General features: G+C 37.7%; 1 protein-coding gene across 1 annotated transcript in view; it reads right to left on the bottom strand.

Annotated features, from left to right (window-relative positions):
- MBD2 (methyl-CpG binding domain protein 2) overlaps window positions 1-27877 on the bottom strand; it is a 66159-nt gene that overhangs the window by 7119 nt on the left and 31163 nt on the right. Inside the window, exons 3-5 of the mRNA XM_028102873.2 lie at window positions 25736-25873; window positions 3411-3501; window positions 1771-1951 (exon numbers count right to left, since the gene is read on the bottom strand). Coding sequence (XP_027958674.1) covers window positions 1771-1951; window positions 3411-3501; window positions 25736-25873 — 410 coding nt within the window. The remainder of the gene's footprint in view (window positions 1-1770; window positions 1952-3410; window positions 3502-25735; window positions 25874-27877) is intronic.

Below are 27877 nucleotides of genomic sequence, written 5' to 3'. Positions count from 1 at the left end.
AATTCAACAAGAAATGTTTGCTTAATAATTTCTGTTATGACAATTAAATCAAATGGACAATTTGTTAAACAAGTTTACCCTAAAAGGAAATCATGCAGATCTGGCTTTGAGATATTTTCCTCTACTATCAAAAGATCTGCTGTTGAAGCCATCAGCATTCCCATGACATCACTCAGAAGCCCTCAGTCAACACCCATGATGACCTGGCAGACCCCCTGCTGATTAACTGGGTATTCATTCCAAGACAGGTAAGAACTTGTCTCCAGAGGACTTTCCTTCCTCGAGGTTAAGAATAAGCCAAAGAGCAAGCTGATTCCTCCCCTTGATTTTACATTTTTTCCTTAAAAATAAAACTGATCATAAATTCCATACAATCAATACACATGAATACAACTTTGAGCCATGTTACATCTTTGCGAAAGGAACTACTTTAAAACCCAGGAAGGGCTTTCCAATTACAAACCTAGCTAGACTCATTCATTTAAAAACATTTTCATGCCAACTTTTTATGGATTTAGAAAAAAATGCAAATATAAAACATATTTTAAAATTATGATTCAAAAGTGCCACCTGCTGGTTTTGTCTAGGAATAATACTCCAGTAAAACTTGATTTAACATTCAGAGGGTAGAAATAGTGAAGTATACACACTGTCCTATTTTTAAAGAAAATACAATACACTACAGTCTCATTATAAGGTAATGATACTCAAGTTCATTAATCCCATATAAGGATTTCTTTCTGGTCTTAATATCTGAAATAGTTTGCTTCTTTCGAGCAATGGTTTGCTTATATTTTTCTAGGCATTATCAGAGTTGTATGTTTTCTTTTCACTATTTGCTACTAAAAACCAAATCTGTGGCCCAGTCTTAGAAAGCAAAAGATGTTAAGAGATGTAGCTTGTGTCCTCTCCTTACTCCTGACTCTGCTTTATTGCTTTATGCTTTACCCTTTGCTATTTGCTTCTCATCTGGCTTTAATGTGTGTGTGCGCGCGCGCGTCTGTGCGCGCGCGCTCATGTGTGTGTCTTTGAAGCCACCTTAAATCTTTACTTAAAGCAAGATGAAGCAGAGATAAATAAATCTCTAAACTGAGCTTAAGAGAGTAAACATAATCGAGATAAGCAAACTGAACTCTAAAAACACAGCTCAGCTTAAAACAGCATGGTTGTGATCTGCTTTAAAGAGAGATTGGTTTGCAGACAAACCAATGCAGGAAGCAGTCACAAAAGGCATCACTGAATGAAAGGGATTCTTTAGAGCAGAAAGGCAGAGAACGCCAAAGCTTAAAGACACTCAGTAACAATGTGGACAGAGTACAACTGATGGGTCCTTCAGATACAACCATGATACCTCCTCCTTTTTCCAAGCATGTATCTGTTTTATTTTATCTTTTTTTTAAGATTTTATTTATGTATTTGACAAAGAGAGACACAGCGAGAGAGGGAACACAAGCAGGGGGAGTGGGAGAGGGAGAAGCAGACTTCCTGAGCAGCAGGGAGCCCGATGCGGGGCTCGATCCCAGGACCCTGGGATCATGACCTGAGCCGAAGGCAGACGCTCAACGACTGAGCCACCCAGGCGCCCTGCATGTATCTGTTTTAAACGTTCTATAACACCTTCTGTTAATTTCACAAAAGATCTGTTAAAAAAAAAAGTGTAACTTACTGACTGATGTATCACTTACTAGATGTGGCACAGAAAGGAAGAGGCAGTATACAACGTATCCAATGGAATGAACAGGTTTTTGAAGTTCCGTTAAACCGCCTTACCTAATGTCTTCGTCTGTGACAATGAAAGCCTTGCAGAGGGGTTGAGAGGTGTTCAGCCAAACAGCCGGGTTCTTTTCCACAGCCGCCGAGGAAACCTGCCCTGTGATTGGTGCAGAGCTCGTGTGCAGAGCGCTGGCAACAGCAGATAAGAGGGTCTCGTCATTACTACCTGGACCAACTCCTGCAAGTAGAAATACACACCAGCTAAATTTTAGGAAATTTCAGGATGGGCTAAGCAAATCTTACGTAACCTAAAACAACTGATATTTTTATGTTTGTTTGGGATCATATATTTAAAACTGATACAAGCCAAAGAAGTAAAGGATAATATCGGATCTACTTCATAGTTACTCTACACCAAAGAATTAACATTAAAAGAAATAGAACAAGGGGCGCCTCGCTGGCGCAGTTAAGCATCTGGCTCTTAGTTTCGGCTCAGGTGACGATCTCAGGGTCGTGGGATGGAGCCCCATGTGGGCTCCGAGAGCCTGGCGCAGAGACGCTTCACTCTCTCTCCCTCTGCCCCTCACTCGCCAAAGAAAAAAAATAGTAACAAAATGGCCGAGCATTTTAATAAAACTTTAACACAACTTCAAAATACATTTTCCAAGGTACGAAACTTTTTTAAAGTTGGCTAATTTCCTCAAGCAAGGTCAATTATTTTAATGATCTAAATGCGTTCTAAAGTCACATTATACCCAAGTTTCCCTATTAATGGATCCCCAGAGTCCCAGAATAGTTTTTCTTGTAGGTTTTAACATTAATTTCTAGCAACATCTCAACACTTTTCTTTGTTTTGGGACTTCAAAGGAAAAGCCGATGCAAGCATGCTCTACCTGCAGCTTTCACATCATTTTTCAAATACCAAACAAAAATCCCAGTTAATAGAATTAATAATGGCTGACTACTTGTAGGAGACTGGCAACATGGCCACATTTAAATGCATTGCTTAAAGTCCTAAATTAACTAAACCAGTTAAAGCAATACTTTTCAAGAACACAGAGGGATGACACAATGTTCTAACCATGAAGGAGGAGAATTTTTGAGCAATCCACACTATCAACATTTAGAAGCCGAAGTTCTAATGCTTGAGAAATAACGCTGCTCTGGAATTGGAATTAACATGTGACACAACAGGCACCCTAGGTAACTGAGTTCTACACCCCAGACCCCACTTGCTACTGTTACTGGACCAAGGTGCACCTGTTCCCACAGCTACAGGCCACAGCAGTTTGTGCAGGGAGAGGCAAAAGAGTTGCTGGCTGTCCTTTCGCTAAGATGAAGAGTGAAAAAGCCAAGTGCTCCAGCCAGACACTGCTCTGAGCGGGGAGCTTAAGAAACTGCCACTCAGCTGCACCACTCAGCTGCATTTGGTTCTAAAAGCAGCACACGGGTTAATTTATATGATGAACCCAACCTAAAGCCAAAATTTTAAAACAGAAAAAAATATGAAACATCCCTGAAACACACAAGCTTTTCAGATATGTTTTCCCTGGGTTTATTAAAACACAAAAGGGACATCATCCAGCAAGGCATACAATCCCCCAAAGTAAAGACCCTGTCTTCATCATTTCTGACTCCACAGCATCTAACACAGAGCCTGGCACACAGGGTACTGCTCAACTGGATTTGGATAATACCTTGAAGACCTTTAGGTAGTTCCATGGTTTTTATAATTTGTTCTGTTACATCTGATGCACTAAGTCCTTGTAGCCTCTTCTCCCAGAAAAGCTGTAAGGCAAAACATCACTGTTAATATACATACTTGGAACAAGAAAGTAGCGCATCGATGCTGCTGAATGATGAAATTGAAATCATTTCAATAGTTTCCTAATTTCTCCATTTTTTTCCTTACAGATACTAAATGACACTCCAAATATGAATTATTTCAACACATCATAACTCTTTCAAATGAAATTAATCAAAAAACATTTTCTTATTTTATGCAATCTACCCAGCTGTTCCAGTACTACAGATTTTTATATGCCATATACTACTACAGAGAATACTTCATAAGGTATCTCCCAAAGAATATAACTTGAATTTTTAAAGATTCATTTGGTATGAAAATTTAATGTTAAAATTTATCAGGGAAAAGAAAACAAATTATATTATGTAATATCCCTTTATCCAGTATCATTAGGGAAAGAGCTCCTCCACCTGTGTGATTTTTCCACACTACTGAAGGTTAGCCTTTGGCATACTTTTAAGGGGTAAAGAGCCAGTTTTAATGGAAATGTTTCTAAAATGTTTTGCATACTTCCTTGTTCTTTAAAAAGGGTGTCCCGTTCATGGGCGACTTTCCCCCTATGAAGTAGAGCCCAGGTCACCTGAGTCACTCAGCGGCCCTACATCCTCATTCTGGGCATGAGCAGGCACACTGAAGGCTCCTCATGCTCCATGGGGCCACTGGAGGAATGCAATTGCTTAGTCAAACACTAAATGGTCCAAGACAGTTCTGTTTCCTTTTATATCTTTTCTGTACTTCATTTTCTCTCCTAGTTAAGCTACTGACGTCTCAGTAATGTCATTCATCTGTTCCACATGTATTTACTGAGCTCCAGCTAGGAGCTGCCCTGTGGACACAGCACTAGATGAGATATACTGTGTCTTTGTCATCAAGCCGTATCTCTTTTAGGCTCTTTCTTATATACTGCAGCCCAAAAAAACAGAGAGAGGAATTCCTTAGGACTCTGTATATCTGTCTTTAATCCTGGACACCTGGGGCCTGTCAGAAGTAGGTACTGAAAAAAATACTGAATGCCTGAATATCGGAGTAACAGGACTCAGAATGAGGATCTTGAGGGACACACAAACCCAAGCTGAAACCCCAGCTCTAGATGTCTAAACCTTCAATTGCCTCTTCTGTAAAATGTGACAGCAATGAGGACCACATAAGATTAATGTGGAGTCTAATAAAGCAATATATATAAAGCACCTGTCATGGAGTAGGCACAAGGTTCTTCATATTTACTTTAGCAAATTTTGACCACTCTGAGGGCTTATATTCTGACTTCTAGATATATGAAAAGTACCAGGTAATTGCCTTCCAGACAAATGCAAGATACAATAAAATCTCTTTATGGCAGAAGAGTAATATGTTGGCTCTCTAATAACTCCCATGCTAGTACCAACAGTAACCTGCAATAGAATGCTTCACTCTCTTTTGAAGACCTTTGGTATATGGTAACAACCCCTTACATCTCCCTATAAATTATGTCATCAGCAGACTATGTGGTCAACATATATGAGGACATGAACACATTAATCATCATGGGTGAAAAATAGTTAGGTGAAGGTAATAGTTGATAAATGTGATAAATGTCCCAAGAAACCCCACCTGCTATTTCCTTTTTGTGGGAAATGGTATCACCTATGCATTGATATCACACCAAGGAAAAAAACAAGGAAAACAAACGCCAGTTAATTCCTAAGGAAAAAGGAAAAAGTATCCAGAAGAATCAGTGAGTATGAGATTAGTAAGTGCTTTTATAATAAAATTATAACTTAATTTGCAAAATAAATCAACACTACCAAAAGACAAAGTATAGAAGTTATGTACAAATATTACTAATTACTAATATTTTACATAAAATTCCAATTCTAGATATCAGAAGTTCAATTTTTTACATTCTATAATTTTTCACTCTCAATTTTTAAACTCCTATTAACTCAAAGGAAAATGATACAAAATTTAGAAAGGACAATTTTGCAAAATAAACCTTGGACTGAGAAACGAGTGTACGGCTCTATATTACAAGTCCTGGTGTCATCACACGCCATCTGACAACCCTCAACGAAGTCTGAAGTTGAAACAGGTATGCGCCCGTGACTTCTCTATAAATGAAATGCTTCTGCCATGAAAATGGAGATACATGGATTTACGTGTGTGTATGTTGAATGTGTATTTCTACCCCCACTCACACGCCCCAGAGGAGGTGGGGGATGTGGGAAAGGCCAGAGAAGGAAGAAAAGGCTAGTCTGTTCAAAGATGATGCATGGTGGGTACAGGTCACCAGCGCTCTCCATCCTTCCCACCGCTCGCTCATTCAACACTGATTAGCTCACCCAATTTTCACAAGAACTGAAACAGTCTTCATGAGATAAATGTCTGTTTACAAATCCATATGTTCCTAACTCACCGTCCCTACATTCATCTTCTCAGGCCCCACCTGTTTTGTTTGTTTGGGGGCCGGGGGCTTCTTTGCATTTTAAAATATTTTTTAAATTGACATAGGCATTATGCCAAGTGAAAGAAGCTGGTCTTTTACATACTGTATGATTCCATTTATGCTAGTCTTTTACATACTATATGATTCCATTTATATGATATTCTGAGGAAGAAAAAAACTATAAGGATAGTTGCCAGGGATTAGGGGTGGAGGGAGAGTCTGACTACAAAGGGTCAGCACAAGGGAATTCTTTGGGGTACTACAATTGTTCTCTGTTTTTTAATAAATACGAACTTTATCCAGCTGCTGCAATTACCATTTTCTTTATTTTCCAAGCCAGTTCTTCAAGGAATGACCAATATGCACTGACTCCATCCCCCAGGCCCATATCAACTTGATTACCACATCCCTTTCCTCATAAATTTTCACCAAATTTACTCTAGGAGGCAGTCAGCTCCTCTCACCAAATTCAATGACCTTTTCTCTTTATCTCTGATCATTTTATAACCCTGCATGCTGTGGAGAGATACAGGGAGGGGAGAAGTCTTCCTCTGCCTAAATTTAAACTTTCCTGATCTGCTCATTTATGAATTCCATGTTTTTACTAGGTGACAAGTTGTGGCCATCTGGAGTTCTTTTTACATTACTTCTCCAGCCATTAAAAGCCGAAAGACAAGAAAGACAAGAAAGAAAGAAAGACAAGAAAGAAAGAAAGAAAGAAAGAAAGAAAGAAAGAAAGAAAGACAGGAAAGAAAAGAAAGAGAGAGAGAGAGAGGGAGGGAGGGAGGGAGGGAAGAAGGAAGAGAGAAAGAAAGAAAGAAAAGATGAGTTTTCCCTAAATTTGTAAGGAGTCTCCCTCTACCATAGCTATCCAGTCTCTTCCATCACACCTTCAGAAGCACTATGGCTTTCATAAATCCTAACCTACCCACCGAAAAATCTGATTTCACCTGCCAAATCCAATGATATTATCAGTGTAACCCTGCTGCCCAGTGTGAGGCCAAATAACCAATGTAACACTTTTAAGGAGCAGCGATTTAATATTTGGAGAAAATCCCAAAATGTGCTATCACCCTCAGTTAATCTATCTCTTTCTAATCCCCCCTAATTAGACCCTCCAGGTGCCTCTAATACCTCGTTGGTTTCTCTTGTCACCCTCCAGCACACAAGAAAATTGGATAGCTCCAATTTTGGAGCATCACATTATTTTGCCAAAAATCTGAGCAATGCCTTATCCAGTTGACTAGCTGATGGAGAAGCAGAAGCTGGGATTAAAGGTCATCCAAAACCACAACAGTGTCTGAAATGTCAGTGACGGGGTGGCACGGCTTTGGAGGAACCACCTTACTGGACATTGGCGTTCATCTGCACACCTTTGCTCCTCACACGGAGGTAGGAAGTACCTGTATGCCATCAGTGGAAGTAAGGATGCGTGTACTTCATCTATCTCAGAGTCCCCAGGGACGGACAGGGTGGTGTGTTATGAAAGCTGCTTCTTTAGTGAGATGATCAATCTGTTTTCTGAAAATAAAACCAACCCAGATACAACTATAGTAGCATTTTCTTCTCTTAATTGCTATGGATTTAACTGGGACTTTGGGGGCTCGGTTCAACTTGTCTTCCAGAGGATGTCCAAAGAAGAGGATGAGGAGGAAACAGGGACTGCAAAGCAACTGCTCACAACCACACATCCCTGTTTCGATGCACTGGGGACTTGGGATAGTTATGGTGATTAGTACGGTCCTCCAACACCCCAAGCTTGATCATATGTACTGTGAAGGAATTTGTGCTCTTTTGTGGAAGTCAGAACAAGACGGTTTACTGGAAAAAAATAATTAGAGGATCGATCCAAATTCAATAAATATTCTTTTAGTCCCTATTATGTGTGAAGTATTTTGCTAGGCACTGGGGATAGTTACTAACTAGGCTAATGCAATCGCTGCCCTCTTGGAGCTTACTGTTTGGTGGGAAACTAGGAAAATGCTACAAAGTAGACTATGACAACCACAACAGTGAAGATACAAAATTAACTTCAACTTGGGAGAATCTGGGAAGGCTTTCAGAAAGACGCAGTTCTTGAAAAAAATGTGTAAGAATTCTACAAAGCAGCAAAGACTACTGCAAGCCAACGAAATCACTTAAGCAGGCAAGGAGGGGAGACAGAGAGTACTGGTCAGAATTTCTAAGTGTTCTCATGCAGAGGAATAACCACAGTGGCTTATTTTAAATGTATATCCCAAGGTCTCAGCCCTAGGGATTCTGTTCAGTAGGTCTGGGTTATGGGGCCAGAATTATTTATTTATTTTACATGTGTCTTAGGTGATTCTGATGCAGGCTCAGGGATCTCAGTTTGAGAAAGACTGGTTTGGTTTGTGTTGACAGAATGGTACTGCACGCATAGGGCTGGTGTATACTGATCACCACGATCTCTGAGCTTTATTCCCGATTACACCAGAAGAGTAAAAAAATATATTATTCTATTCTGTCCTTGAAGAGGACTGAAGGAAGATATTTGCCTTTCTCTTTTTCACTGCAGGAAGGCATGTGTCAAAGTCTATTTAAGAGCATACCAAATTGTTTAGGCATAAATAGAGAAAGGGCCGACCCAAAGTTCTGCTGATGCCCAGTCACATTCTCTTGGTGGGAAAGAGGAGGAGGAAGAAGACAACCTACCACTTACCCACCAAGCCCTTTCCAGAGGCCTGGCACTGTGCTCAGTGCTTTATGTACAGAAATCCAGTTAATCTTTCCTACAGCATTTTGCAGAAGACATTATTAGTCCCACGTACAGTCACTTACCAAAGGTTGCATAACTAGTCAGTGGTGCAGCTAGAATTAAAACTCAGGTCAGTGTGATTAAATGGTCCTGATCTTAACAATAACAGTTCTGCAAGAGCATTTACATATTTGGCTCTATGTTAGATCACAAGGTAACAGGCCTCAGACTTTTCCATTCATGAAATCAAAGGCTGACGAAAGTTCAATAAATGCCAAGAAAATTGTCAAGTTACTCTGAACCCATTTGCCTACGAAGTAATACTGTGTAAGTCGTCAATTATAGGCAATTTGTGCTGATGCCTTCCTCCTCCTTGGCCAGAAATAAGAGGCCCAGGCTTGTAATTTTTTTTTTTTTAAAGATTTTATTTTTTTATTTGAGAGAGAGAGAATGAGAGAGAGCACGAGAGGGAAGAGGGTCAGAGGGAGAAGCAGACTCCCTGCCGAGCAGGGAGCCCGATGCGGGACTCGATCCCGGGACTCCAGGATCATGACCTGAGCCGAAGGCAGTCGCTTAACCAACTGAGCCACCCAGGCACCCGAGGCCCAGGCTTGTAATGTTTAGACTAAAGCTAGCATGGAGTTTTAAGATAGCAAATCATAATTTGGGGTAGCTTACCTGATAAAAAACCAAAGAACTGACATAATATATATTCTCTGGAAATTAGCTTTCTTAGAATTAACTGCAAATATCGACCCCATTGAACATCAAATTTTTATTTGGTGGATGGAAATTGAAGTCTGAGACCCCCTAATCCAAGAAAATGCTTTCAGATGAGTCCCACTAACAGCAGACATTTCATGAAACAGGAGAAGGGGAGTGATTTACTGAGCATACAAAACTGAAGACTTTTGAATTTTTCTATAAAAATACTGTTTTAGGTTAATTATATTAGTATCTATTTCTCATGAAACATTAAAAAGCATGTACATCAAATATACCAGTATTATTTTCATCCACCCTTACATTTAATTTGAAAAGCACTGATGTGTCTGTGTAGTGATCAAAAAAAATTCACTGATGAAGAGAAATTGACCTATTCATACTCATAACATCAACTTGACAGTCAATTGTCAAGGGTAGGAAGGTTTGACTTCTGAGTAGCAGAGTGACTGGAAGTGGGCCTGAGTTCAAATCCTTGCTTTGTCATTTAATAATTTTATAAGTTAAACAATTTAACCTGTCTCGATGTCAGTTTCCAACTCTATGGAAAGGGACAATAAAAGCAACCTCAAAGAGTTATAGAAACTAAATGAGGAGGTTTTTCAAACACTTGAACATGCCCAGTACAGAACAAGTATCATTTTACTACATTTCTCGGCACACTGATCATACAATAGCATTCAATAATTAATTGATCATCTTATTAAAATTAACAAATATAAACAAATCAACAAATAATCAACTCTGAAAGGTGAGTATTCATACATGAAGACTAAGCACATGCATTTGAATCTGCCCTTCCCTCCCAGATTTTCAGCTGGGGTTTTCTTTCTTTCTTTCTTTTTAAAGATTTTATTTATTTATTTGACAGAGACAGACACAGGGAGAGAGGGAAGGGGAGTGGGAGAGGGAGAAGCAGGCTTCCCGCGGAGCAGGGAGCCCCATGCGGGACTCGATCCCAGGACCCTGGGATCATGACCTGAGCCGAAGGCAGACGCTTAACGACTGAGCCACCCAGGCGCCCCTGGGGTTTTCTTTCTACAAATATCTTAAAACTCCTCCTTTTCCTCTTCTCATCCAAAGCCAGACTGCCTCTCACCTAGACCAAAGCTGGTTGGGAGAACTCTGGTGAGCAGGACCGGCCACATAATTTTCAAGACCCAGTGAAACGAAAATGAAAACGTGAGGCCCTTGTTCAAAAAGTATTAAGAATCTCATGATAGCAACAGTGAGCATTCAACCAGGCATGGGCCGTTCTAAGCATGGGGCCTGTGCACCTGCGCGCCCATGACAGCCACGAAGGTGGGAAACAGTGCAGGGGGAGAAGAGAAACTAGGAGGGAAAGGAGACCCCTGTGCCGTGCAGTAGGCCGTAGGGAAACGCAGTGATATCATCTCATTCTGTGAATTTCATAAAAGAGGATGACAGAAAATAGTTCTGGCTGGACCTTCCCATAACTCCCTGTTAAAACAACGCAAGGATCTCTCGTCCCTCCTGCACACTGCTCATTTGGAGGACTGTGACGGGATCGCTGCCGAGGCTCTCCACGGTGAGGTAGTATGAGTGAGGAAGGAGGGAACCCAGGGAATGAGGAAACCACATGGGGGCTAACGGCGGGAAGCCCAGAGAAGGATCAGAATTGTGTTCTATTTAAAGTCCAGTGGATAACATGGGTAGCTTTTAATTAAGACTTCCTGAAACTGTAATTTTCTTGTTATTTTTACTCCATCTATTTCCATGTTGTGATGATAGTTAAAGCCCTTAGAAAAACCTCATAAGGGCTCTGAGCTTATTTCAAGAACAGAAGGTAGGAGAGAATCAGGGAACACAAACAAACTACATTTCTGTTCTGCAGTGAAGCAGGAAGAGAAAGAAAAACAAAAACAAAACAAACAAAAAAACAAACTTGAACCAGGAACGATGGCTTAAAGAAGTTTGCCAATCTTGGCATCATTAACATTTTGGGTTGGATGATTCTTTGTTGTGGATATTTAACAGCATCCCTGGCCTATACCTACTATTTACCATTAGCACTACTCTAGTTGTGACAACCAAAAATGGCTCTACACATTGCCAAATTTCCCTGGGTATATGGGGGAAGACAGTACAAAATCAGGTCTGGTTGAGAACCGCTTGTTCAGAGAAAGACAAAGAGAACAGGCAGGAGGTTTACAATGCTAGGGGCCCAAATCTCATCGCTGAAGCAGAAAGAAGAGCCAGCCACTGGTAGATGCCATGAGTGCAGCCAGGTCCTTTCTCAAGTTTCAAGAGTCTCTATCCCAGCTTCTCACTCCTGGGCCTTGTAAGAACAAGTAGCTTGGAGCTGGGTGCGTCTTCTGTCACTGCCAGACAAGGGTGTAAGACAAAGCAAAAGTGGGAGAACTATTTCTTACCTTAAGAGTTGAAATTTAAGGCACTTCCAGATAGAAACATGGTTATAAACAGTAATTATTTTTAAATAATTCAGACACGCCTAAGATTAAATGGTCTTTTATAGGCTGGTCTGGGATGCTAGAATCATTTATAATATCATTTCTACTGGAAGCCGTAGATTTCAAACAACTGAAACATGACCTTTTATATCCCACCCCATAAGTTAGAAAGAATTTGTATGTACAGATTTTAGGAGGAGCTCTCTGTTATTCCCAAAGGATCAGAGACCACATGCATGTGCAAATCTGTCACTGACTGCTGAGAAAGGCACATCTCTATGCAGAATGATTTTAGGTATTCAAGTATAGGTAGACCAACAAAATAGAACGAAAGGTTGATCTTGAACATGTTAATTTCCATAAGCTCTTAATGTGTAGCTACTAGGGCCTGAGCAATTCTAAACTAAAAGCCCAGAGAAAAAGCATCTCACCAAACTGAGCCACACAAAAACTTGAAACAGATTTTAGCCCTCATATATTATTTGAAAATACATCCTCCCTTACCTTTTGAAACTATAATCTCCACTAAAAAAAAATAAACTAATTATACAGAAACACACTGAAATTTCAATAATGAAACTAAGTTTATCTAAAACTCCTATATATCTGAACTACTTCTCATTGTTTATTCTAAATACATACCACAAGCTGAACATTAGCTCCTATGCCAAGAAGCTGTTAACAGCAGACTCTGCGCTGACCAGAAAGCCAGGAACTCGAGCCTAAGGGCCCCCCACCGCTTCAAATATCCCTTCCACAACAGACCCACTCAGGGCCATGTACCCTTTCTTTACTTATCTCTGTCTCAGAGGAGTAAGTATCCTGCTGCTTTTCTAAGCTTATTTCTATGCTCGGCTCTTGGTCGTATCTTCTGCCTCCTCCTGCTCTTGCCCCAACAATTTGCCCAACTTCTCCTCCTACATTTTCCACCTTCCCTCTTCCTCTCCTTGGGTTTCTTTCCCTGAAGAGACTGATACACTCCAACACTGATCACCTAAAAAATGACCCTATGCACACTACTTCTCCCTCAAACAGTTCTATCTTCCTCTTTCTACTAAAAGAGAAGCTTCCCCTCTTATGGCCTCACTTTCCATTTATTCTCTTCCTTCTAAACTCTACTCCTATTATTAGGTTAACATTGACCTGCCCAAGGTCACAGTAACCTTGTAATTACCAAATCCAGTTCCTGATTCAAGCCCTACCTCACTGCTGGAATCGCATGCTGTCAGAAGACCTATGAAAGTCTGCCTTTTATGATGGTTCTCTGTATGCTTCTGTATTTTCTATTACTATTAAGCAACAAATTAAAACTAATGGTAAAAGTCAAAGAAATAAGACTATGAGCATTTTCTTCTAACAAAAACAAATATTTAAAATGCATAAATGTGATATACCTTTTATTTTTTATTTATTTTTTTTAAGATTTTATTTATTTATTTGACAGAGAGACACAGCGAGAGAGGGAACACAAGCAGGGGGAGTGGGAGAGGGAGAAGCAGGCTTCCCGCGGAGCAGGGAGCCCGATGTGGGGCTCGATTCCAGGACCCTGGGATCATGACCTGAGCCGAAGGCAGACTGAGCCACCCAGGTGCCCCGTGATATACCTTTTAAAGTGTCTGTTAATAATTTGTAAAATAGAAGAACCAAAAGTTACCTTTAGAATCTCACCATTTTAAGAGTTTTAATCTGCACAGTCTTCATCTCTGTCAAGAGCATGATGTTAGACACAGTGTTGGCACTCAAATGTTTTAGAGATGAATCTGTGGCTAAGTAGAAGGACTACAGGGTAACAGAAAGATGCTGGTTTGGGAGCTGAATGTTTTCATCCTGACTCAACTATTAAATAGACTTGCTGCCTGACTTACACAAGTCACTTAATCTCTTTGGATGTGTTTTCACCAGGAAAATAGAAATACTAATCACTGTCTTATCCATCTCAGAAGGTCATCAAAACACTGATAAAAAAAATGAGAAAATTCTTTGAAAATATACAATTTTTATTGAATTTTTCATTTTCTAATGTTAGAATTTCATACATTCAATGAATATTTGATTCACTTTTCCAAGGCTTTTGCTAAATCTAATCAAAGAACAAAGGGCCTTGTCAGGTATTTGTAGACTAAAGCAAAACCGAGAAAATGTGCACTTTATATTCACTGACTCATGAAAAGCTAAATATGCAAGACACTGGGTTAGGGCTATACAGAGGAATGATGTTTCCTGCCCAGAAGGAATTCACTGTCCCGTTCATAAAGTGCTCTATTTCAAATCAACCCCACGTGACATCTGAGTTGTCTAGTTCTGGTCAGCAAAAACAACTTAACTTAAATACCATGGCCTGCAAACATCAGAGTTAAACCCTAGCTACCTCCTTATTTTGTGAGAGTGGCCCAGGAAGAAAGGGCAAGATCATGACAAGAAAATTACTATGTAAATCAAGGAAAAGCTTGACTCATGTGGCTGTGCAAACTACAGTGAGATCTCTTGTTAAGGCAAAAGATAACAATTTGGGCTAAAGAGGCTGGAAGAATGACGCAAACAGCAAAACTCAGAGTTGAGGGGGACGGAGGTACAGTACCATCTGCTAGAGCTGCTTGTCTAAAGTTTGTCATGAGCACTATCTAACCTACATAGAGTGGGCAGGCAATACTTGTCAAAATGTTAGGAACAATCTTAAACCACTAAATTTGAAAATTATGAAATCTACAAATTCCTAGAAAAACATATTCTCAAATTTGATATAAGAAGAAATAGAAAATATGAATATTCATCCACATACCTATCAAATAAATTGAACCTAATTTCAAGCTTTCCCATTTAAAATGGGGGGAGGAGATGCCTCACAATTAACTCTTCCAAACACATAGAGAAAAGTACCAATTTTACACAAACCCTTCCAGGGAGCATAAAGGATCACCTCCCAGCTTATTGTACAAAGCCAGCAAAACCTCCATACTAAAGACTGAGAAGAAAATTACAAGGAAAGAAAAATGCAAGTCAATCTCTTAGTGAATATAAATGTAAAAAATCCTAAACCACATAACAGCAAATCTAAACAGCAATAACAATGATAATACATCATGACCACATTGGGCTTAATCCAAGAATTCAAGGCTTGAGTAACATTCAAAAAAATCAAGCAGTACAATCCACCACATAAGCTAATCACTGTAATTCACTATATTAACAGGATAAAGAATAAAAACCATTTCAGCACTTAACTAGGTAGGGAAAAAGAATTTGATAAAATTCAATACCCATTCATGAAAAATATTTTTAGTAAATGAGGAATAGAAGTGAATTTCATTATCTTAATCTAAAAAAGGTATTTACCCCCCCCAAAAAAACCTACAGCAAGTATCATATTTAATGGAGAAACATTAAAATTATTCCCCAGTAACACGAATGAGAGAGGGATACCTGTTATCACTCCTATTCAAGACTGTATTAGAAGTCCTAGTTAGCAAAACAAGACAAGAGAAAAAAAAGGTTGAAGGGTCAGCAGGGAAGAAATAAAACTCTCATCTGCAGGTGACAGGTTTGTTTGTTCATGTATAAAGTTGAAGAGGCTCACTGACTACTTTTAATAAGTGGATTTAGGAAGATAAATGAGTACAATCTACAAAATCAACTTATTTCTACATATTAGCAACAGACAACTAGAAAACAAAAAAAAATTAATGTAATCACTTAGAGTAGCATCAAAATATATCAAATATCTAGAAATCAATTTAAGATATATAAGATCATTAGGCTGAAAACTATAATTTTAATATAATTTTATGTTTTAATGGAGAGATATATAAGATTTGTGAATTGTAAGATTTAACATTGTAAAAATGGTAATTATTCCCCAAATTGTCCTATAGATTACAATCCTAGCAGGTTTTGGAGAAGAGTGGACAAGGTGAGTCCAAAATTTATGTGGAACTGCAAACAGCCAAAACTAACAAAGATAATCTTGAACCAAGAATAACAAACCTGGAAATGTATACTACCAGATATCAAGACTTTTTATAAAACTATAGTAGTGAAGACAGTGAGGTATTAGGAAAGAAAAGACAAACAGACCAATGAAATAGATCTGAGTGTAGAAACTGATTCACATGTACAAATAGACAAAAAATAGAACTGGGAGCCCAAAAACTGACCTTCCTAAGACTTCCACCCTTTCATATTTCATTTATGACATACATGACAATGCAGAGCAATGAAAAAGAATGCTCTTTTCAGTGAATGATGCTGGGTCAAACCTGATTGTGTGCAGGAGGAATGAAGTTATTTCTAATGTGCAGGTTCTCAAAAACTGTACTTCCCACTATATTTTACGAGAAAGGTACTGGAGGATTAGCTACAATTCAGGGTGTATACTGAGCCAGAGGAAGACAGAAATCCAGGAAAGTCTAGTGCAGAAATACAGCACAGGAAATCCCTAGAGCCACAACTCTAGGGATTAAGACCTTTGTCTAGCAGGACTAGAGAACGAATCCAGACTAAGGGGAGTCGAGGTGACTCCAGGAAAAACACAAGATGGAATCCCATGGATTTCAGCATAGGAAAAATATTATTGATGGGCCTGAGGCAGAAATATTAAAGCATTACGAAAGATTAACTATAATTATAAAGAAACCTAGCATACAATTGTTAAGGTTAACAACAACAACAACAAATTATGAAAGCCATTTTGATGATGATGATCCCTACCCATGAATATTTTCAGTCATAATAATGTGAACCCTGACTATTTAACCAAAAACATGATACAATTATGTTGGGAACATGAGAGCAGAGAGAGAGAACTATGTACTCATCTACCATTGTGAGAAGTCAAGAAATAATGTCAAAGTCAAAAACTAACAAAAAATAGCAGAATAAGTATATCATTCAGAAACAAAGAGGTCATTATAAAGGAAAACGGCCAGAATTAAGAATAAATCCTTCTGGAAATGAGACTAGAAGACATAAAAAGTAGGAAACTACTCTTTTGAAACAAAATTTTTAGTATTCTTTTCTCTATATTCCTGTTACCTAAATATTAAAATTTTGAAAAATGTCATGGATCTCCCCACATGATAGCTGAAATATTTTTAGATGGACTACAAAAATACATGATGATTAGAGGTTATTATGAATGAAGAGCCCATGGATTCATTAATTAAAAAAAAAAATTTACCTCTAACCTCTCAGCTGTAACTCTTCCCTCCATAAAGACTGACAAATCTTCAAACCAGTTTTCTCGCCCAGGCTCTAACCCATCATCTTTTACAACCTGGAGATCCCATGATTGCTTTAAGGGTACAAATTTTCTAATACTCATATTCATATTTTATTATTAAAAAAAAACTGAGTTACCCCTCAATATTTCCATATTCCTGTCAATGGCATCATTCTCCCAGTTACCTAAATTCTGAGACTCCTTCTCACAGGCATGGCTGACAAGTCAACAAATTTTGTCAATTACTTTATGACTAGCATGAAACAGATCTTATCATTTATGCCCTAATTTCCTATAGTTTCTTCAGTGTTCTCCCAGCCTTAAGTCATTCCTCATCCTACATACAATAACCAGATTAAGACCTTTGTCTAGAATGTTCTCCCCATATTTCTCTGCTGTTGAAGACCATATATTCTCTCCTTTGCTTTTTTTTTATTGCCCTTATCATACCATGATAATTATGTATTTGTCTGTCTCTCTCCCTATTACAGCAGGAGATAAGATCCATGAGATCAGCAGCTGTTGTTTTGTTCACTGCAGTATCCCCACTACTTAGGTTAAGTGCACAGGTTGAAGGCTCAGTTAAAGATTTTTTAATTTAAAAAGTTCATTAATTCATAATTCAATGAACACATATAAGCACTGACATAATGGAGATACTGTGGATAAAGTAATGAATAATTAATACAGTTAGAGCAGAAAAGGAGAAAGGAGAGATGCTAAGGAGGATCTCTAAAACCAGACTTGATAAATCAGAGGTTTTCTGAACAGGTAAAGTGATATCTCAGTTCAGACTTGAGGGAGGAATAGAAAATAGGTAATTTAATATAGGAAAGAAAACAGCATGAAATATGACCAGGGAATGCAAGGGCGGAATGTGGGCAAGGAGTTTGGGGGGGATGAATAGCCATTCAAAACTCTGCAAAAAGTTTCATATGATTCAAGGGTAGAACAAGAAAAGAAAGTGAGGCCAAGGAGATAAGCAAAAGCCAAATTATAAAGTACTTTGTAAGTCATGTCAGGTGTTTTGACTTTGTACGTCATATTTAGCGGTTTTTTCCCCTAAAATTTAACAGGAATCATTGAAAGGTTTTCAGAAGAATGGCACTATCAGATCTTCATGTCAGATGGAGCTTCTGAATGCAATATGAAGAATGAATTGAAGAGAATAAGACAAGAAGCAGAGAGATGAGATGAAATGACATTTACCTGATTTAGAGATGGAGCAAGTGAGTATCTATGGAGACAAAGTCAATGGGATTTGCTGGCTAATTAGATGTGTGAGGTAAACAATGGGAAGAGTCTAGGATGATGCTCAAAGTTCTGGCTTAGAAGCCAGGTAGACAGTGGTACTTTCACAGAGAAGAAAGGGCCAGTTTCATAGGATGATTGAGATTATAAGATGAGTTAGAAGTGCTGGTAAGACTTCCAAGCAAACAATGTTAGGAGGTGCATTGACACAAACAACTGAAGCCCAGGATAAAGACGTAAATTTGAAAGTCATTAACATACAGATGATAACTGAAGCCATGAGAATGAATGAAATCATCCGTGCAGGCTTTTCATAGAAGAGAATGCACAGTATTCCCTGGGAAACCCCATGATTTTAAGAGATGGATAGAGAAAAAGAAACCTAAGAAGGGGAATGAGAAAAAACAAGAAAGGAGGAAAACCAAGAGAACAGTGTCACAGATAAGAGTATTTCAGAAGCTAGGGGTAGTCACAGTGCCTAATGCTAAAGCAGGTCAAGTAGTACAATTTAAGGACTGAAATTTGTCCATCCAATTTAATAGGGATCACCAGCAATCTTGATGAGAGCCATTCAAATGGCTGAGCAGGAACAAAAGTGGTATTTCAGAGATATAAAAACTAAGAGATAAGGTAGATATACACAATACACACAATTCCAAGAAGTTTGACTGTAAAAGGAAAAGAAAGAAAACAAATCTTAAAAAGGACACAGAGTAAAATGAATACTTTTTTTAAGATAGGGAAGATTTGTGTATATTTAAAAGCTTTGGGGAAGAAGCCATTTAGAAGAAGTCGATGGTGAAAGTTAGTTGACATAATCCATTGACTGAGATCTCTGAGAAGGTAGGAGGGAATGCATTTGGGGAGCACAGATGTTGGAATTAGCTTTAGGCCACAAGAAGATATGTTTACATTCAGTTCAGAGGGGTTATAAAAAAAGCTACTCCCTTATTCAAAATCCTCTAAACATTTCTCATTTGCAAAGTTAAACACAAATGCTTTAGTTTGTTCAACTACATGAGTATTCAAATAAATGCAAATTTACAATGAAATACTATTTTTATATATTGAGTTACCAACAAGAAAAAGTACTGATAATACTCAATGGCAATGAAGGTAAGCTAAAACTGGAATGCACATAACTTATACACAGACTTTTAAATTGGCTCAACCCTTTGGCAATCAATTTGCCAGTATGTATCAGAAATCATATATACTCACACTAATTGTATTTCTGGGAATGTAGTCTGATGAAACAATGTAAAATATAGGAAAGAACTTATATATATAAAGATACTCACTGGAGTACTACCTATAATGGTGAAAAATTGGAAATAACACTATGGAAATGGTCAAGTAAATCATATGCTAGCATAATACACAGTTGCTGGGGCAATATAAATTAATTATAAAATCATAGCACATAAATTATATAAAACATGGATAACATGTATATAATATAATGGTATGTATACATATTAAAGTATGTATATATATGTATATATACTATGATCATCAAAAGATGATCAAAGATACTATCAAAAGATGCATTAAAACATTTAAAGAATAGGGGCGCCTGGGTGGCTCAGTCAGTTGGGCATCTGCCCTCAGCTCGGGTCATGATCCCAGGGTCCTGGGATGGAGCCCTGCATCAAGCTCCCTGCTCAGTGGGGCATCTGCTTCTCCCTCTCCCTCCCCCCACTCATGCTCTCTCTCTCTAATAAATAAAATATTTTTTAAAAATATTGAAAGAATATTTAAAAATGCTAAAATACTATTGTAATTGCATTATATAAAAGGAATGATGAGAAATTTTTTCTTTTGTCTATCCCAAATTTCTTTCTCTTATAAATATAGCAAATAATAACGTTTAAAATTGTAAAGATAGACATTTAAGGAAACCTGTTACAACATTCTCAACTCCCACTACTTCCCATGAAAACCCTGATATCCAAACAACTTATCTTCTCATTCCTTGCACATTCCCATTATAAGAGCTTTGCTAACACTATTCTCCCTAATTGGAATGTCCTCGCCCTCCCATCTGCTTTTCTAAATCCCACTCAATCTGCAAAGTCCAGCACATGTCCTGTATCTTTTCCAAAGATTTCTCCAACCCTCCTAGCCACAGTAAAATCACCCTTCTGAACACCTATAGCACGTGTCTGTACTATTTATTTGACCCTTTGTACATGGCATCTTTCCTACATCACCCAGAATAACGCTTTTAAGTAGTACAGGACAACATGTCATCTATATCCTCTGCCCATGCAGCCAATTTTTCTATCAAGAGAAAAGGAATATAATATCTTCCATGGAACTCTGCTTTAGCTTGTCTATTTCTCAATCATAAAAACATTAATATAAGACTATTCTAGCAGTAACCTCCTGAGGTTCAGAAGAAGTAAATGTTATTAGAATGTCTAGAATGAAGAGTAATTTTATGGGTTATAATAAATACTGAAATATTTTACAAACTTTTAATATGCAATGTCTTTAGAATGTGCATATTTTTAAAATTTAACTTCATCTTAAAAGTTTCTTCTAACATATTTAAAAATATTCACTCTTGGTTACTATAAAAAAGACAAGGGATATTAAGTGCTAGCAAGGATGTGGAGAAAAGCGAACCCTCGAGCACTGTTGGTAGGAATGTAAATTGGTACAGCTGCTATGGAAAACAGTGTGGGGGTTTCTCAAGAAATTAAAAATAGAACTCTCATTTGATCCAGCAATCCCACTTCTGAGTACATATTCAAAGGAAATTAAATTACTGCCTTGAAGAGGTATCTACAACCCCATGTCACAGTAGTATTATTCACAATAGCCAAGACATGGAAACAACCTAAGTGTCCATCAACAGACGAATGGTTAAAGAAATATTATCAGCCATAAAAAGGAAGGAAATCCTGCCATTTATAACAACACGGATGAACCCTGAGGGCATTATGCTAAGTGAAATAAGTCAGAGAGAAAAAGTACAAATACTATATGATCTTACTTACATGTGGAGTCTAAAAAAGCTGAACTCATAGAAACAAAGAGAAGACTCATGGTGGCCAGGGGTGGGGGTGGATAGAGAGGTGAGGTCAAAGGATATAAACTTCCAGTCATAAGATAAATAATTTCTGGGTACCTAATGTACAGCATAGTGAATGTCGATAACAATACTGTATTGTATACTTGAAAGTTGCCAAGAAAGATCTTAACTATTCTCACCACCACTACAAAAAAATGGCAATTGTGTGAAGTGATGGCCGTGTTACCTAACCTTATTGCAGTTATCATTTGCAATGTATATGTGTATCAAATCATCATCACATTGTAGACCTCCAATTTACATGTTATATTTATATCTCAATAAAACTGGGAAAAAAATCATCCTAAAAAAAAAGGCTGACTTTCTGAAGAGAGTAAAGTTTCTTATCTTTTGAGAGAAGAATTAGCAAATACAAGGAAAAAATCCAGGATCAAATAGAACATTTAAATCCATTTCGCTGATTTTTAAATATTTATTTTTTGGTTAAAAAAAGTGAATATTCTGTAAGATGTAATTAATATTCAAAGATTATCAAAAACACCCATAGCCTATGAGCATCCCATAATATAATAATTAAAACGAAGACGTAGTGGTTCAACGATGAAGTTTCTTTGAGTTGAGGATAAAAGAAAAAGCAAGAGACCAGAAAGTGTCAAAGATGACAGCATCAAAGAGATAAGAAACAGAAACGTGAGTTCTTCATATATTGAAGGAAGAAAGCTGGGAAAGACACCCTTAACAGCAAAATCATTATTCAATTAGGTTAAAAAGATGTCGGACACGTTTTACACATCTGACCAAAAAAGGACATTTCAATGATCTTACTGTTTGAAGATTTTTAAGATTTTATTTATTTATTTGACAGAGAGAGAGAGAAAGCGAGAGAGGGAACACAAGCAGGGGGAGTGGGAGAGGGAGAGGCAGGCTTCCCGCGGAGCAGGGAGCCCGATGCGGGGCTCGATGCCAGGACCCTGGGATCATGACCTGAGCCGAAGGCAGACGCCTAACGACTGAGCCACCCAGGCGCCCCTGATCTTACTGTTTGGGATAATAGTCTTATAGCTGGTAGAGTACCCTTCACCCCACTCCAGATTTCTTTTTTAATCTAATGAAAAGAAAGCACTTATCAAATATGCTGATAGTATATATATAAATATCTAGCTATTCACCCTATCATAACCAGGTTTTACAAATTCCATCTCTACCATATAGTTTTAATCATAGGCAGAAATCACTGCTGAATTCTGTTTAATTCATTTTTGTTTACATGCCCTAATTTGCAATTTTAAAGCTAAGGCAGTTTCAAGGAATCAATACATTTGAAATTTATAATTCACATATTTTACAGAATTCAAATCAGACTGCCATATAATGACGCAGGCATAGGATGTTTGTTATATAAGACAGAATTATTAATTTCTATGATTGCTTCATATCTAAATTAATCGCTTCAGCCTATTCAAGGTGGAACCTAGTTAAGATCCAAAAATCTAATTCTAGTTCTAGGTCTCAAAATTCAACCCTCTAAAAAGAATTACAATACCAGGAGATTGAGTACCTTACTAAAAGACTGTGACGTGGTTAAGGAATAAAAACCTTTATATCCACAGGAACCTCAAAAATAGAAACCTCTTTGTCTATTTTTTTTACTGGATGATCAAAATAACTTCTCCAAATGGACTATCTGGCAATTTATACTGCCAATCTGGTTCAACGAGGCTGTGGAAAAGCACAGTTGGAAGAATTATTTTTGCCTATTTTTTTTTTTGGTCAACTATCTCCTCAACAAAAAGAGCTGATAAGCACATATATGACATATGTATGTCAAAATATAATTTATTTTTTTTTAAAGATTTTATTTATTTATTTGAGAGAGAGAGAATGAGAGATAGAGAGCATGAGAGGGAAGACGGTCAGAGGGAGAAGCAGACTCCCCGCTGAGCAGGGAGCCCGATGCGGGACTCGATGCCGGGACTCCAGGATCATGACCTGAGCCGAAGGCAGTCGCCCAACCAACTGAGCCACCCAGGTGCCCTCAAAATATAATTTAAATCAACATCTTTCCTTTACTTAAAAACCTGGATTTATACTGCAATAGTCAGAATGACATTATGGTTTTCAAAACATTAATATAAAAGTTGTCTCTGCTATTTTCCTACAGTTGCCCAATGCCCTGTCCTTTATTCTGAAATCCTATTACTGAGACAGTAGTCAAATATTACTCCAATTCTTATGTTGAAGATAAAGACAGGGGAAAGACAACTAATGTCTTGGTATAATCAAAAACAGCAAAAAATGTCAGGCGACATGAGGATAAAGGGAAAAATAGTTCAAACTTTTGGAGAAGTAACCTCCTAACTAATTTTAACACTTCCTGTCTGTGCAAGTTAAAAGGAAGATAAAACCCTCAAAAGATCTGGGTTAAAATGACGTAAGATTTGGTCGGGGTGGGCGGGGAGGGGTAGGGGGATTTAGCTTTTTTGACATATTTTTTTCATTTGAAAACAATGTCATAAACTTTAATAAAAGAAGGAAAATGTAAAACTACCCAATGTATGAGTGAATAAGGAGCAACTGATCTGACTACTTCAGCTTTAAAAATCTCCATTACCAGTGTCTCTACAGCCAGGTAAAGACCCAGTAAATACAATTACTACAGTTGTTCAAATCTGTAACTGAACTTAGGTACAGAAAACAAACTACTGTTTAAATCACCATAATTTGCTACTCAATTGATCTGTAAAATATTTGGGTTTATAGACTATATTGAGAATGATTTGACAAAGAAAAGATGAGGATAAAATCCACCTACTACCTATTCTCAGTAAGACAACTCAGATTTCCAATATGGAACTATTATTATTAGTTATTCTACTTTCTTTATCTTTTTGGGCTTTTTGAAGCAAACTGTCTTACCCAATTACACACTTTGAAAAATTTCAATTGATAAAAAAACTTTACAAGGAAACGATTTAAAAATCACCAAAAAGCAAAAGGACAAGATGTTCAAGACTTTAGACAGTATCTAAGAAAGAATACAATCAGGGAATGGCTTTATCAAGGTGGGCAAAGTTCAGAATGGCAGAATTCCTTCCCTGTTGTCATGAATATATTAAAACTACTGGCAGTTTGGTGACTATCACTGGGTGCAGTAGTAAAACAGAAGGGAAAAGCCTGGTACAGAATGCTGAATGGCCCAAAGAAAACCTAAGTGGTGACAAGAGCCTAAAGGCACATGCAGGTACGCATCTTTTATATTGGATGTGATACACTTACATGGCCCCTGTTGAATCTCTTGGGGACCAACAGTAAAGCAAGTTTAGAACTTCAAATCTTGAGACATCTATAGCAAGATGCTGATCCAATGTGGCTCCAAATATCTTCTGTTTTCCTGGCTCACCTGAAGAGGAAAAAACACTACAGAGGATGTGGGAACTGAATTTCTTTATGTAGTTTCTTCTAGAGCAACTGTCTGAAAGTTTTGGCCCAATCCTTTATGAAGTCTGGAGATGAGACACTTGAGGGACTAGTGAAAAACAAAATTCAAATGAAAAGGTGGAATGAGGCATCTAAACGGGGGAATATGAGAGCAAAAGATAATCGTCGTAGGTAAATCAGCATTTCTAATCTGTAAGTGGGAGGAGGCAGAGAAAGGAGAGAAAAAATATGCACAGATGTTTCTCCCTCCACTCCCTCACCCCAGTTGCTACTAAAAATTCCTGAAGTACCTAAACTTTTTGACCACAATTAGGGAGTGAATAAACAAGGTTATTTGGAAAGGTAAGCATTTTGTCAAGTCTCCCTCCCCGGGCTATGTGACATTATTAAGCAGCAGGGAGGCCTCTCAGATAATACTTTTTTCTAAGAACAGATTCTGGTGCAATACAGCTTGAAGCAATAAAGAAAGAGAAATATAAACTCAATTTCTGCAAAAATGGAAGTCACAGGACAATATACCATATTGACAAAGTTTATTTAATTCTGTTTTTCAAAAGGGGAGGGACAGCTTTCATATAATAAGAAATCAGAACAAAAAGTAGTTTCTATATAAAAGAAAATATTTTTAAACTAAGCAACACAAACTGCATGCTTCGTCCCCTTGGGAAATATTATCCCCTGGAAAGATAATCTTTAAAAAAAAACTAAGATTAGCAAAAGCAAATCTGATGTACATTACCACACAAAAACATAAAAATGTAGTCCATATTAATTTAGATTCATTTTTAATTAACTTTTTTCCTAAAACATTTTACTAAATAGTATATTATTATTCTCCAGCATTCATGCAATAGCCTACAACATAAAACAGTTTTCTTTCCAAATATTTTCCATTTTAACCAGTTTACTTGAACTATGTCTGGTAAACATACCAGAATTTTCTGACAGGTAAGATTGGAGAACCAATTAGATCCTTACCTGACGTGGCTGCTCATTCATTCTTTGTGGGTCTGATTTCACTTTATTACTAGGATGATTTGTGACTTTGGTTACTGGTTGTTTGAAAATCGATGCAGTTTGTCTAATTGGCAATGTTGTATTCAAGTCTGGTTTACCCTGTGAATATAAGCATGTTTTCATTAGTAAATATTACATATAAATGTAATTTGATGAATTAATTCATTATCCATTAAAGTTTTTACTTAAATTCCAGTTAGTTAACATACGGTGTAATATTAGTTTCAGGTGTACAATATAGTGATTCAACACTTCCATACATCACCCAGTGCTCATCACAAGTGTCCTTCTTGATCCCCATAACCTATTTCCCCCATCTCCCCACCAATCTCCTCTCTGGTAACCATCAGTTCTCTTTAATTAAGAGTCTGTTTCTTGGTTTGTCTTTTTTTTTTCCCTTTGCTGGTTTGTTTTTTTTAAGTTTATTTACTTATTTAAGTAATCTCTACACCTAGTGTGGGGCTCAAACTCAGGACTGAGATCGAATCACATGCTCCTCTGACTGAGCCAGCCAGGCGCCCCTGCTCTGTTTCTTAAATTCCACATATGAGTGAAATCGTATGGATGGAGCTAGAGATTATTATGCTAAGCAAAATAAATCAGCCAGAGAAAGACAAATACCATTATCCATTACTTTAAATCAGATTATTCCAAACTTCTCAATCTAAGCCTTATAAATACTCTACAGCACATCTTTAGCACATCATTATGCAAGACGTATGTGACATTTTCTCATTTAAAAGCTGTGTACTTTAAAATGTAAGAAAATTATATGAAATTCATAATTAATTTGATTAGCATGATACTCGGGACTGTTAAATGAACAAATGTATTTATGGGTAACACAAAAAGAGTTTTCAGAACAACAATCAGGATAGCAATCATCTCAACACTTGAGAATGGAGGAAAATAATGGCACACTTGGCCATTAAAATGTTAACTGGTCAGCTATTAGGAGGCCAGGCTTACTTACCACGTAAGTTAAATTTCACTCCCATATAAAAAGACAATTAGAAATGAAAGTTCTAATTCTAGCAAACAGAACTCAATTTAGCAATAAACTTATCTAATTTTAATCAACCCATAAATAAAATCTAAGATGTGTTCAAAATGTGGCAGAGTTGCTGTTAAGTTCATTTGCAATGAATGCTCTAATAGCCATGGGGGGTGGACAGGCAGAGGGGGCAAGGAAGGAGAAAAAAAAGAAAAAGAACAAAATGTGATTTAATCATTGTATATTCTAATTCTGGCAAAAAAATACATATATATAAAAGGTCATCTGTATCTGAAAACAATATACGTCTGATATTTTTGATTACTTGATAAATCTACAGGATATTCAATGAACTTCTGTTAACTATCCTCAGATAAAAATTGTGCTATCAACTTACAGACTCCAAAACAATGGTTCTCAAACTTCAGCACACATCAAAACCACCCAGAGGGTTTATTAAAACACAGATTCCTGGGCCTCCCTCCTAGAGATTCTGATTCGGTAGAGATGAGGTGGGGCCTGGGAACTTCCATTTCTATTAAGGTCTCAGGTGATGCTGATGCTGCTGATCCAGGGACCACTTGGAGAACCACTACTCTAAAACAAAGATTGCAAATTGGTGGCAGGAGAACCAAGTTTAACCCATAGATGTATTTTGTCCAGTTTTTAGTGTCTAATAAAATGAACGAACATCCACAAACCTGGAGATTTCACATAAAATCCAGATTCTAGCTTCTCTTAAAAACTCAAAAGATCTAGGGCGCCTGGGTGGCTCAGTTGGTTAAGCGACTGCCTTCGGCTCAGGTCATGATTCTGGAGTCCCGGGATCGAGTCCCACATCGGGCTCCCTGCTGAGCAGGGAGTCTGCTTCTCCCTCTGACCCTCTTCCCTCTCGTGCTGTCTCTCATTCTTTCTCTCTCAAATAAATAAAATCTTAAAAAAAAAAAACTCAAAAGATCTAGAAACTCTGGACTTGATTTGGCCACAACAGGCCATAATTAATTAGTAATGGCTGCTCACAAGAGGTGTCAAGGGTTCTCTTTTAGCAAAATTCCTCAACAACTCATGTTTGCATTACCTGAGCCCTAGGTGTTGAGTTTGTGACCTCT

This window comes from Eumetopias jubatus, unplaced genomic scaffold, assembly GCF_037043125.1.
Source record: "Eumetopias jubatus isolate StellerSeaLion01/CBP00866 unplaced genomic scaffold, mEumJub1_p1.0 scaffold_16, whole genome shotgun sequence".
In the NCBI taxonomy this organism is placed as follows: domain Eukaryota; kingdom Metazoa; phylum Chordata; class Mammalia; order Carnivora; family Otariidae; genus Eumetopias; species Eumetopias jubatus.
This window is presented reverse-complemented; position numbering and strand designations above follow the sequence as displayed.